The 14564-nt window shown below is 38.4% G+C and overlaps 1 protein-coding gene across 2 annotated transcripts in view; it reads right to left on the minus strand.

Annotated features, from left to right (window-relative positions):
• PAPSS1 (3'-phosphoadenosine 5'-phosphosulfate synthase 1) overlaps window positions 1-14564 on the minus strand; it is a 103422-nt gene that overhangs the window by 58494 nt on the left and 30364 nt on the right. For both annotated transcript variants that reach the window (XM_017508993.1, XM_037731659.1), the window contains exons 4-5: window positions 9657-9795; window positions 4602-4720 (exon numbers count right to left, since the gene is read on the minus strand). In XM_017508993.1, coding sequence (XP_017364482.1) covers window positions 4602-4720; window positions 9657-9795 — 258 coding nt within the window. The remainder of the gene's footprint in view (window positions 1-4601; window positions 4721-9656; window positions 9796-14564) is intronic.

The following is a 14564-nucleotide window of genomic DNA, read 5'->3' on the forward strand; positions in this document are numbered from 1 at the left end:
TTCTTAATCTGGGTGGGCACCATCTAATCAGCTACCAGCACAGCTAGAATATAAGCAGGCAGGAAAATGTAAAAAGAGAGACTGGCCTACCTCCCAGCCTACATCTTTCTCCCATGCTGGATGCTTCCTGCCCTCAAACATCAGACTCCAAGTTCTTCAGGTCTAAACTCAAGACTGGTTCTCCTTGCTCTTCAGCCTGCAGATGACCTACTGTGGGACCTTGTGATCATGTGAGTTAAGATTAAATAAATTCCCCTTTATATATGTATATGTATATGTATATGTATATGTATATGTATATGTAAATATCTATTCCATTAGTTCTGTCCCTCTAGAGAGCCCTGACTAATACACTGCCCATGGCATTCTCTTTCAGCACACACATTTACATCTTCCTTTACAAAATGCAATGTAATAGTACATAACGCTGGTTAATGTAGGACCCCTAACCTTCACCTCCCCACTCCAAACACACACCCTAGAGCTATATAGATTTGGTTATTATTATTTGCTTTATAACAACATGCACTTGATATATTCATCCCTTTCACCTCCCCATCTATACTTAGACTGTACTATGTGTCCTCCCATAGCCTACCTTTGGAAAACCTAACAAATGTCTTTGTGATAACAATGAAGTTGAATGAACTGAATTTGCGACCCCTGGATAGAGGGAGTTTGGTATGAAACGTACACATTATAGCGTGTCACTTTCCAATGAAGTACAGTAGGCAAATGCACAACTGGCATCACTAAGGATGAACTTTGAGCTGAATGCCAGGTATTCACTGGTTTCTCCATGTGCCCTAATGCCCACTGGGATTCAACTGTGAGGGAAAAAAACATCAAAAGAAAATAAATGCCAGATATAGTTGTGTGTATATGTGTATTTCTTCCTTCAATTGTACTTTTAATTTCTACATCATAGTATAAAAGAAGAAAAATAAATGAATCTATATATGGTCATTCTAGTCTATACACTATAAACAAAATGATAGCAGTGAAGACCAAAAATTAAGGTCCCTGAGGTAGAAATGTTTATTGCTTAATTCACTGCCACATCCCCAGTGTTCACAAAAGTGCTTACCACATACAACACTAACTATTAAATTAACTAAAAAGATCAAATAAGTACAACGGAAATATTCACGCTTTCATTGGAAAGTGAAGTCATTTATTCAGAAAAGCATGTAACAAATATTTAAAAGGAGGGTGATGCCAAAAGAAAGCAATCAAATTAAGGAGGCATTTGCATTTCTTCTTTTGTCACCACCCACTTTTCAGATAAAAATAAACAGTTTTTCAAAAGAAAATTTGTTTCTTAAATGAACATAACCAGAGTTCCTTTCTGGATGTAGATTTAACTACATCCAAAGTGTAATGAGAACACTCCTGAAAGTAAAAGCCAGAGGTATAAGAAAATGACTGAAATTGTAGGTGCAGAATCCAACATGTTCATGAACAACTTTCTTCATTTCTCTGAAATACTTCAAAAGTTTATGGTATAAATAAAATGAAACAACATATGAAAAGAACTTAGCACAAAGACCACTTGGAAAACTACCACAGTAATTCAGGTGAGAGATAGTTGGAAGCTAAACTACATAAAAAGGCCACTTTCCCACAAATTGAAATAAACAGAACAAGTTATTTTAAAAGACAACATACCATACATATATATATATATATCCCCCTTACAATAAGGACTGAGCAAATGTTAATTTCTTATCTACCCTTCTTTTTCAAGGATAATTTCCTTGAATGAAACTATCCAGTCATCAGATTGTCTATCAGGCATAATACAGATTAATATCTCTATAAAAGGAGGATCTACATAAAATAGTATCTATTACAATATATTAGTATCTATATAAAATAGCATAATTATTAATTAGATACAAATAAATTAGGAGGAAGGCATTAACTAAGACTAGATATAATACAACCCATAGCACCAAGGAAAGAAAGTACCGTGGTGGACTTCATAAGGACAACAAATAAGAAAATATGCAGCATGGAACCAAACTATGAAGAACTGTGAACACAAATCATCTCACCTCTTTATTTTACTTTTATTGACGTATTTTATTATTTTTTTATTTGAGACAGGGTCTCACTCTGTCATTCAGGCTGGAGGGCAGTGGCGCAATCACAGCTCTCTGCGGTCTCAAACTCCTGGGCTCAAGAGATCCTCCTACCTCAGCCTCCTGAGTAGCTGGGATGTGCCACCACACCTGAGTACTTTCTTAAAAAAAATTTTGGAGGCCAGGCACAGTGGCTCACACCTGTAATCCCAACAATGTGGGAGGCCAAGGCAGACAGATCATCTGAAGTCAGGAGTTTCAGAGCAGCCTGACCAAATGGAGAAACCCCATCTCTACTAAAAAAAAAAAAAAAGAATGAAAGTAGACAGCATGCATAGAGAGATGCAGAATTTCAACTGAGAAATACTATTTAAAAAAAGCCAAATAATGACAAAATTGTTTTTTAATGATTATCAGAGTTAAAGTCCTTTATGAGCATATCAATATATTAGATACAGCTAAGGAATCAGCAAACTTAAATATAAGTGATTAAAAATTATCAAAGCTAAAATGTTAACAGAAAAGGGATGAAAAAAACAGAGCATCTTAAAACTATGGGACAATATATTATTTAACATATGTGTAACTAGAGTTCCAGAAGAAAAGTGAAAAAGGCAAAAGAAACATTTAACATAATAATGGCCAAGAGTTTTCAAAAACTAATGGAAAAAACAACAACAAACATCTACCCAAGAAGATCAGAGATTTTTAAACAGGAAGAAAAAAGATCTAAATCTACGAGAAGACCTAGACACATGATATTAAGCCCACTAAAAACCAAGGAGTAACAGAAAATCTTAAATTCAGACAGGAAGAAAAAAATCACATAGAGGAACAAAGAAAAGAATTACATTAGAATTCTCATCAGAAGTAAAGCAAATTAAAAAAAAAAATGGAACATCTCTAAAGAACCAAAGGAAAAAAAAAAAAAAACCTGTCAATGCAGAATTCTATACTCAGTAAAAGTTATCTTCTAAAAATGAACAAACAGATGAGAAAGACTGGTATAAATCCTTTCCAAATTCATTCCCCTGTGCCTCTCAGTATGCCATGGATGCAAATGAAATCATGATTTCCAACACACTTCCTAGGAGTTAAACATTTTCATGTCTGTTTCTATCACCTATGATGTAAATTCCTCAAGGATGGAGGCACAGCTGATAAATCTTTGCATTACTGGCACCTAGGACCATAACGACAATGGCGGGCTTTTAATCAACGTGTGGTTGATGATGGATGATGAAAGAATGGATGCTGAGGCAGCTCTGGATAGATGAAAAGGAAGCTGAAAGTAGAGCAATAGGATTAGAACAAGAGGGCAGAAGTCAGTTAAAAAGAAACCTAGAAGGCAGAGACGATGAAGCATAAAACCTCCTGGGATATCTCACTGACCTGCAGATAATGATATCTGATCAGTAAATACAAAGAAAAGCATCAGAGCAGTACCAGTTTACATTATTTCTATTTATTCAGCTACAATATTTGGATAAAATAAATAAATTAGGAAGGAAAGTCCCAGGTTAACTACCTGGCAGATATTTTATAATGTGGAAAAACTCAAAGGCTAAACATTTATAATATATTCAGACAAATAAATTTTTTTAAGTTGTATGTCTAATATATCCAGTAACATACACTAGATGAAAGGGGTTTATTACAGGATTTTGTAGATTAAGAGGGGGTTTGGACTCCAAAACCCACAGTTAGGGCAGAATGAGGAAAGATGATGCCTCATTTTCTGTGCATCCCTAGGTCAGGAATGAACAGCAAAGTGGGGAGAATGCACGACAAGGGGACAGGGTAACCACGGATGCAAGACCTCCAACCACACAGAGGCCAGATCCTCTCTAACTGCAGTGGACTATGTGACCCTCCAGTGAAGTAGGGAAAGGGGGCTGAGGGTAGTATGGAGGAAGCAAAAGGGAAAGAAAACTTTTAGAAACCCAGACTAAAGTCTGAAGGAACTCTGCACTTGTTAGTGGCCTAAGTACCTTGGATAAATAACATCAAGCCTCTTCAAGCCTCCATATAGATGCCCAGGCACCAGGGAAAGGTCCTTATGTCCTGAAAACTTAGATCCTCCACAGATCCCTCTCTAAAATCCACCCATGAGGAGATCATCATGCTATCACAAGAAAAATGTGGGTGCTCTAAATGCCTAAGAAAAGTTAACTACCTTGTATATCTCAAATTGAAAAATATACTATCAATTTACAGGACTGAATAATCATGACTGGATTTTCTCTGTTAGGTATTTTTCTGTGGTAAAATATAAGACTGTTTGACTCCTAAGACTACCGAGGTTTACACTAAGGGGGATATTTCATGTACTGTACATTCACAGTGCTCCCCACAATACCTCACACACTGATATACAGACACCGAACACTGTCGGCATTTCGAAGCATTTAAAATACAAATGTTACTCAATATTAACACCATCATTTTTTTTGGAGGGGAAGATTATGAGAGAGATACAATTTTTCTCTGATGATTCCTTCTTTCATATTCTCTTACCCGTTCCTGTAGAAGTTCCACAACTTGCTGGACACAGTCATTCACATCACAGGAGTCTGTTTTCAGCACCAATTCAGGGGCCTCTGGCTTTTCATATTCAGAATCGATCCCAGTGAAACCTATAAAAGGTACCAGATAATAGAGTGGGGTGGAAAATAAAATTAAAATAGTTTTGTTTTTCAGTGCAGATCTCAGCTATGCTGAGGTTAGTATCTGCGCTGTCCCCCAAGCCACAGGGCTATACTAATGAAGTGTCTTTCTTGGGAGAATTTTTTTTTTTTTTTTTTGAGACAGAGTTTTGTTCTTGTCGCCCAGGCTGGAGTGCAGCGGCACAATCTTGGCTCATGGCAACCTCCGCCTCCTGGGTTCAAGCGATTCTCCTACCTCAGCCTCCTGAGTAGCTGGGATTACAGGCACCCGCCAACACACCTGGCTAATTTTTTAGTTAGAGATGGGGTTTTGCCATGTTGGGCAGGCTGGTCTCAAACTCCTGACCTCAGGTGATCCACCTCGGCCTCCCAAAGTGCTGGGATTACAGGTGTGAGCCACTGTGTCCAGCCAAGATTTCTAATTAAACTTTTTTTTTTCCAGCACTGAGGGCCATTTTAAACTGTAAAACCACCCAAGGTAGCACAAAAATATAAAAAAATATGGCACCAAATAGGCTGCAGAACAATTAAGTTTATGGTATGAGAACGTTTAAAACCAAAAGGCCAAGTGCTGCCTTGTTGACTTTTGCTGGGAACCACGTCAGGTGTGTTGGAGGTATCGTACTGATCATGGAAGTGCCAGGCATATTGATGTGGGGGTTACAAATAAATTTTGTCAAGTAGGCAAATTCATACATATAGAATCCACAATTCAAAAACTAGTAGAATCAATTCTACTACTTTTGTCACCATTTTTCTTTCTTTTTTGTCTTAAGAAAATGCCCAAGCTGCCTGTGAAGATGTACAGAATTAATACCAGGTGATCCAAAGCATCTCAATTTCTCTACAGGACATGGACATAAAACCAAACCCGACAAGATTATTTTCTTCTCAGTGCAATAACAACACTAAGTCAATCTGTGTAGTACATTTACAAGTATTATCCATGGCCAAATTGAAGCTCCACAGGCTTCTTCTGCTGTCAGATAACAAGTGTTAAAACAAATTAACTACTATTTGCTTAAACTAAATACAAATAAGGATAGTAAATCTATTATTAGATCACAAAATAAATTATACTGTCAAATATAATTTTAGTATTAACCACTATCTAGATTTTTCTTTTCTTAGCAGTTACGTGGTATATGTGTTACCACGTAACTGCTAAGAAAAGAGCAAACAGACGATAATTTCCCAGAAAGGGTTAGCTAAGCTAAAGATATGCCATTCCTATCTTACACCCCTGACCTTACCCCACATGTTAAGTCACTCAAGGCTTGTCTATCTTGGAAAGCTGAGGTCATTCTTAGGTTAGAATGGCATGTATGAATTTAAAATCATTACCATTAATACCAAGAAGTACAGTACAGCTAGCAAAAGAGTTCAAAAATATATACTACAAAGCTACAGCCCACTTATTTTTTTTTTCTATTTCATATTTCTAAGCATCCCCTACAAGTCCTGAACTCAAGAAAAATCTTCTGCATTACCACTATTCCCATTTAGCAGTGAGTCACAAGAAAATAACTGGGAAAAAAATGAATAATTCTGGTTAAGAACACTAATTGTTAAGCTCTGATTCTCAAATGCGGCAATACACTGGAATCACCAGGACCCACCCCATGAGATTCTGATTTTACTGGTCTGGGGTACAGCCTTGGCACTGGATTTTTAAAAGTTCCCAAGGAAATGCTTACAAGCAGCAGAACTTCACAAGCACTGGGTTAGAAGAGGTGGTTTAACATTTTAGAAGCCCTGGAGTTCTCCTACTAATTTATCCATAAGTGATTATAATAATACATGTAAATTGTGAGAAAAAACATTCACATTTAAGTAGGTAATAAAAACTATCTTAAGTAGTCATCATGAAAATAATTGAGATAACAGAATGGCTGACACCGTCCAATAAATGTCACATAAAGGTCTATAAAAGCCTGAGTCCCCCTGAATATACACAGTCTTGTCTGTCCTTGAATGTTTACCATCACGGTTTTGAAATAGAGTTGATAGGGAATTTGTTAAACACCACTTACATGTAACACCTTTTTAAACAAATAAGCAACTCTACAATTAGGAACTCCAGCACCATGGCAAACCTAAAATACATCAGTATATGTGTACAGACACACACACACACACACACACATTAACCTAAGGAACATTTTATCAACTTCTACTCAGCGCAATGTAGACAACAACTGAGAAAGTAAACAAGAAACTGGACTAATACAAACACACTCCCAGTTATAGAGTACAAACTGTAAGAGACTCAAGAGTATTGTGGATATCATCTTTGAACAGCCGGCACTAAATATATACCTTGCAAATAGAAAGCTGAGGACTGAACTCTGATTTTTTTATCTTGCCTAAATTCCTATCAAAGGGGTCTGCGGAGTCATCCCTTACAAACCATAAATTCTCATCAGATAGGTTTTATTTAACCCTATATATCATGACTTATTTTCCAACCTGACTCTGGCATGATACTGCAAGACAAAGAAGAAAATTAAATTATTTTCCCCAAAACATGTTTCTTTGCCACATTTTAAAATGGCCCTACAAAGCTGTTCTTTGTGGGGGAAAATCTGCATCTGTAAAGAATCTCTATTAACGTAACTGTATTTTTTTCTTCCAGATTCTCCCAATCCTAAAGAGATTAGGATCTGAACAGGAAACACTTGTCATCTATTGTCTCTAAGGGCAGCAGCCACTCTAAGACTTCAAAAGAACTTTGGTCTCCCCACTCTTTATCTTAACCTAAACATTCCCTTTCTATCAATCCCAGGTCTTTAGACAAACTCAACCAAGTGTCAATCAGAAAATATTTAAATTCACCTGTAGCTTAGAAGCCCACCACCACCTGGCTTTGAGTTATCCCACCTTTCTGTACCAAACCAATATATTTCTTAAATGTATTTGACTGATGTCTCATGCCTCTTTAAAATGTATAAAACCAAGCTGTGCTCCGATCACCTTGGGCATGTGTTCTCAGGACCTCCTGAGGGCTGTGTCACGGGCCATGGTCACTCGTATTTGGCTCACAATAAATCTTTTCAGATATTTCAGAGTTCAACTCTTTTCGTCGACAAAGCATTGGTAAATGTGTGTTGAACATTCCACTCCCACTCTACTTTCTCATCCATCCAACAAACATTAACTGTGTGTGTGACAGGTATATGCTTTGGGCAATGTACTGTGCTAAATTCTAAACACAGAAAAATATTCACTATGATGTCCCTGCTCACAAGTAGCTTACTCCAGCCAGGATGACAAACCTACCTCCTTTACAAATCCATTCTTGCAAAAACAACAAAACTAACTACAATTAAAATAAGTAAAAGGTTTAGACTTTAGGACCCTAAATACACCGTTTTGCTTTTCTGTACCTAATTTCTACACAAAGACTGATGTGAAAACTGGCCATTGAGAGTGTAATACGGGAGATCAAGGGCTAAACAGGTTTTCCTCCAATTGTCATAAATTATTCTGGTCAAGCATCCTGCTCTGAGTCAAGAAAGTAACAGCTTAATGGGGTAGAGAGATGACAGGCAGCAGTCCCCATTAAGGAGCTGATTCTCCATAGTGGCACTGCTGGAGGTCAGCCTTCCCCATGGAACTGTTACCACAGCAGATGGAACTTGACCCAACTGCCAAATGATACCCAGGTCCAAATACAGAAGAGCCCAGAATACCTACCATTTCCCTTCCCACTCTACCTTTTTCTTTTCAGGGCCAGAAAATGAATGCCAAAATCTATAATTCAGAGAGCTCCTGGGAGTTCTGGTGACAGTCTCGGGCTATCACATTCCCCACTGGGAAGGCAAACTTAAAAGTTACCTGCATGACTCACTGATCCCTAAACAATGCTATCTTTAGTTTTTATTTTGTTGTTGGTTTTTTTAAGCTATTAAGTCCTCTGTTTTTGTTAATAATAATAGAACAGGACAAGTCAAGGGATATCTACAAGATAAATACTATGATTGACATCAAAGGCTACAGCAGAGGTGGGTTCTAAATTTCTCCCTTAATGTCTAAATGTCCATCGCAGTTGAAACTCTGGGAAGCAAAACATAAAATCTAAAAAGCAAGGTCTAGCTGTCCTTGATAACCATGTGGCTTTGTTCCAGGACTCCCGGTGAATACCATAATGTGAGGATGCCCAAGTCCCTTACAAAAAACGATGTACTATTTGCATATAATCTATGTTCATTCTCCTATATACTTTAAATCATCTCTACATTACTTACAATACCTAATACAACATAAATGCTATATAAATAGATGTTATATTTGTTATTTATACTATTTATTTATTGTATTATTTTATATTGTTTCTTCTGGAATATTTGCAATTCACAGTTGGTTGAAACCACACATGTAGAATCCACAGACTTAGAGGGTCAGCTGTATATATTTTAATAGAATCAGTGATATGCTAATTCAATCCAATTCAACAATAGTGTCTGAAATGAATAAGGGACTATTCCAAGGATTTTAATAAAGTACAATGTATTATTCTTGTGAGCAAAATGCTTATAATTCAGACTTTTTTTCCCAATAGCTAAGGGATTTCCTCCATTTCCTTTGGAACAAAGAAAGCAGAACTGGTGTCAGCAGGCAACTGACATCCAACTTCATGCTAAGCACCTAATTTTATCAAGTAGGTTTTCACCAACTCCCAGGCCCAACCCTGGCTAGTGAACAAGATTCCAACAAGATCAACAAGACCCAGCACCAGGCACTGCTGCAATGCCCAAGAGATAGAATAGTGTAATAAGACCCACATTCTCTCCTCAAGGTGCTCCAAGTCACTCTAACACTTCCAATTTCTTAGAAAATGTCAGTCCTAGATATGAGAAGATAAAATATCTAAGCAAAGTGAAACTGGGAAGAAAATATTACTGACCTTTAATTTCTCCTGCCCGGGCTTTTTTGTACAGTCCTTTGACATCCCTCTGTTCACAAACATGCAGGGGAGCATCAACAAATACTTCAAAAAACGGTAAACTTGCACCCTCATGAATTTGCCTTGCATTGTTGCGATCCTTTAAAAGATATGCACAGAAACAATAAAAAGTGATCACACAGCTCACAAAGGTATTGTATTCATATTAAAGATGAGTAAAAAGTGGTTTTCACCCAATTTAGTGAGAAACAGACAAAATTTATGTTTTTAAACATAAACTAAAAAAAAAAAAAATCCAAGAAATTAGGTTAACCTCTATTACTCGTGTCAATTTTAAAAGGCATCCTGTTCTACTAACCCAGGATATTGGAGAGTTACGAAAGGAAAACAGTGAATGCACCACAAAATCTTTCACCTAAATTCTACATGGATCCTGAGCCAAAGCGCAGCTTGAACACCAGGTGTCATCAGGCTTCTCTCTAATATCACATTCAAACCCAGCCTGAGCTAGCATGAAAGCAATTTCACAAAAAAGATCCATTCAGAATCTTGAGGCTAATTTATTTCTTCGCCAAATCCAAGCCCCCTGCCGTCACTTTTCCTCTCGAGCACTCCCAAAACTTAACTTCTCTGCTCCTAACTCCCAACTCTCTAGTAACTACCCTCGTAGCTCCCTCTAAATCCTCTCCACTCTGTTCTTTGAAACACTATTTCTTTTGTAAATCAATCTTTGCTTCTTTCTGGTCTTCAAAACCTGATTCTCCCTTTGCTCCACATTTCTACTCCATTAACCGAAGTGCCAACATTTTCAAAGGTGGTCCCTACAATTTCTACCATCCTTTTCTCAGACAGCTCATTTTAGCATTTGCCACCTTCCTTATGGTCCCTCTGACAAACCTCACCTACTTCCACTCTGACCAGATGACCACACTTCATGTTTCAAAAAGAAAACAAATCCCCAAGCATAAGCTTTCAATCTCTTCTCTGTCATATAAAATCTCTTTTCTGTCACACAAATTTATCTACATATTAATGATCCTTTTCTCCCTGCCACTCCTACCTTCACGTATTAAGAATCCCCTCCCCTTTCATGGCCTCCTATGGGACCTTGTTCAACCCATTCTCTCTACTCCACCTGAAATCTTCAGTATTTTCCCTTTGCTGGTTTCCCTGTTCCCCAGCAACAAACAAGTACGAGTCCCTCCATCCATTTAAAACAAATGAACTGCTAAGGGCAGTAGTATACACTTACTGTCCCAGCTACTTGGGAAGGCTGAGGCGGGAAGATCACTTGAGCCCAGGGGTTCCAAGCTGTAACACTACGACTGTGCCTGTGAATAGTCACTACACTCCAGTCTGAGTGACAGAATGAGATCTCGTCTCCAAAAAAACTTTTTTTAGCATAATGAACTAACAAATCATATAAAAACTTGCCCTTAACCATAGGTACTTTTCCATATTTAAAATACCAGGCCTCTTTGCTGCATTTCCCACTGCTACACCTATGGATGCCTATAATGTTATTCCCTGATCTTTCCAAGGCAGACTCCACCTGGGCTCCTCCTACTTCATCCATCCCTTAACAACGGAGCTGTCCACACTCCCATCTAGCCCACTGCTCACCTTACATAGTTCTTAAGCATTTCTCTCAAGTGCATTCACAGTATAAACTACAACACATACATCAACACTTCAGCTTGAATCTCTGACCTCTGTCCTGGAATTGAATACACATGTCCAAATTCTTCCCATGTCCACCTGGAAACACCACAGTCGCCAAAAACTAAACATGTCCAGCACTGAATCTAGTCCCTTTTCTCTCAAGTTTGCATTCTGTCGTATACTTCCCGAAGCAAGGAAGACCATACTACACACCGACAATCCTAAGAGTGGTTCCTTCTCTTTCCCATACATTGAGTCACTAAGTCCTTCAGATGTTACTTGTAAATATCACGGCAACCCAGTTTGCAATCTTTCCTTATTCCCTAGTTCAACCTCACATCTCTCATCTGAACAACCTCAACATATTAACAGGTCTTCTGGCTTCTAACTTGAATCTGCTCAAAGCCATAGTCTACACTGTCCCGGGGTGGCAAAGGATGCAAATCTCACCATATTACTAAACTCTTCAGAGACTCCCTGCCACCACTGGGGTAAAATCCAAGTTTCTTAATGTGAGGCATCAGCCCTATACCTGGCCCCACCATTCTCAGTCTTGCACTTGTTGCTGTATTGGTAATACCTGCCTGGTTAGGCTGTTTCCACCTTAGGCCTCCCCAAGCCACAACCCAACCCCTACCAGAAACACTCCACCCCTCTCTTCTGGATAAACCAATGTGCCCCCTCACAACACATCTCCATGGTAACCTCCTCCAGGAAGCCTTCTCTGCATGTCAGGCTGGTAAAGGCCCTTGCTTCCTCAGAGTTCTCAGAATACTCACTATATACCGTCATAGATCTTATACCAGTATATTAAAATCACCTCATTAGCTTTACAACTTTAGCATCTGGAATAGCAATTAAGCTGTGATCTTACTATTCTAACTATCCTTTTAAAGGAAAGTGTCCTTGAGTTTCCATCCATAGCTCTCATCTTGCTATATACTCTTCGGTACATAATCAAAGAGTACATAATCATCTAGGTTTCAACTAATAAAGCTAATGATTCCTAAATCTAGATCTGAATCCTACACAACTTTCCTAAACTCTAGAACCAATTTCCTAGATGATCCAGTGGTAATCTTCACTTAGACACTTCACTAGCACTTTAAATATAACCCACCAAAAATGAAATATTCATGTCCTCCCCTCCTATCCTGTCACCTTTATTCAGAAAGCACCATGCTTTATTCTACTCCCCTGCAAAATCAGCAATCAAGCAGGCACCAGATCCTACTGATCATACTCAAGCCTCAAGAGCCCTCAGATATGCCCCATATTTTCTAGTCCCATTGCTGCTGCTTGAATTCACACTTTCTTCCATGAAGGAGCTGGTGCTCCCTAGCACCTATTTAATAAATGGTGCTAGGACAACTGGCTTATTAAACAGGGAATCCTTTCCCACTGCTTGTTTGTGTCAGGTTTGTCAAAGATCAGGTGGTTAGATGTGCATATGTTATTTTAAAAAACCCAGTTCACTGACTGGTGATACTGATAGTAGCTGTAATAATAATAATATTAAAAATTAACATTTATTGAACTCTGAACTGTGTTCTGGTAACTGTTAGAGTGCTTATATATATATATATATATTTTTTTTTTTTAAATTGCACTTTAGGTTCTGGGGCACATGTGCAGAACATGCAGGACCGTTGCACAGGCACATACATGGCAATGTGGTTTGCTGCCTCCATCCCCATCACCTATATCTGGCATTTCTCCCCATGTTATTCCTCCCCAACCTCCCTACCCCCCAACTGTCCCTCCCCTAGTCCCCCCCAACAGATCCCAGTGTGTGATGCTCCCCTCCCCCTCCCTGTGTCCCTGTGTTCTCATTGTTCATCACCCGCCTATAAGTGAGAACATGCAGTGTTTGATTTTCTGTTCTTGTGTCAGTTTGTTGAGAATGATGGATTTTCTGTTCTTGTGTCAGTTTACTGAGAATGAGTTTCTGTCCTTTGTAGGGACATCCGTGTCCTATAAAAAAACGACTTTTTTTTTTAATGGTTCTGTAGTTTTTTATGGTTGTGCAGTACTCCATGGTGCATATGTGCCACATTATCCTTGTCCAGTCTATCATCAATGGGCATTTGGGATGGTTCCAGGTCTTGCTGTTGTAAACAGTGCCACAATGAACATATGTGCATGTGTCTTTATAATAGAATGATTTATAATCCTTTGGATATATACCCAGTCATGGTATTGCTGGGACAAATGGAATTCCTATTTCTAAGCCCTTGAGGAATCACCACACTGTCTTCCACAATGATTGAGCTAATTTACACTCCCACCAACAGTGTAAAAGCGTTTCTATTTCTCCACATCCTTTCCAGCATGTGTTGTCTCCAGATTTTTTAATGATTCCCATTCTAACTGACGTGAGATACTATCTCAATGTGCTTTTGATTTGCATTTCTCTAACGACCAGTGATGAGGATTTGTTCATATGTTTGTTGGCCTCATATATGTCTTCTTTTGAAAAGTGACGGTTCATGTCCTTCGCCCACTTTTGAAGAGGTTTGTTTGTTATTTTCTTGTAAATATCTTTTAGTTCTTTGTAGATTCTGGATATTAGCACTTTGTCTGATAGGTAGATTGCAAAAACTTTTGCCCATTCTGTTGGTTGCCAGTTCACTCTAATGATTGTTTCTTTTGCTGTACAGAAGCTCTGGAGTTTAATTAGATCTCATTTGTCTATTTTGAGTTTTGTTGCCAATGCTTTTGGTATTTTGGTCATGAAGTCCTTGCCTATGCCTATGTCCTGAATGGTTTGTCCTAGGTTTTCTTCTCGGATTTTTATGGTGTTAGGTTTTATGTTTAAGTCTTTAATCCATCTGCAGTTAACTTTAGTGTAACGTGTCAGGAGGGGTCCAGTTTCTGCTTTCTGCACATGGCTAGCCAGTTTTCCCAATACCATTTATTAAACAGGGAATCCTTTCCCTATTGCTTGTTTTTGTCCAATCTGTCAAAGATCAGATGGTTGTAGATGTGTGGTGTTGCCTCTGAGGCCTCTGTTCTGTTCCACTGGTCCATATCTCTGTTTTGGTATCAGTACAATGCTGCTTTGATTACTGTAGGCTTATGGTATAGTTTGACATCAGGTAGCGTAATGCCTCTAGCTTTGTCTTTTTGCTTAGGATTGTCTTGGCTATGTGGACTCTCTTTTGGTTCCATATGAAGTTTAAGGTGGTTATTTCCAGTTCTGTGAAGAGGGTCACAGGTAGTTTGATGGGGATAGTGTTGAATCTA

The sequence above is a fragment of the Cebus imitator genome, unplaced genomic scaffold (assembly GCF_001604975.1).
Source record: "Cebus imitator isolate Cc_AM_T3 unplaced genomic scaffold, Cebus_imitator-1.0 Scaffold17, whole genome shotgun sequence".
NCBI classification, from domain to species: domain Eukaryota; kingdom Metazoa; phylum Chordata; class Mammalia; order Primates; family Cebidae; genus Cebus; species Cebus imitator.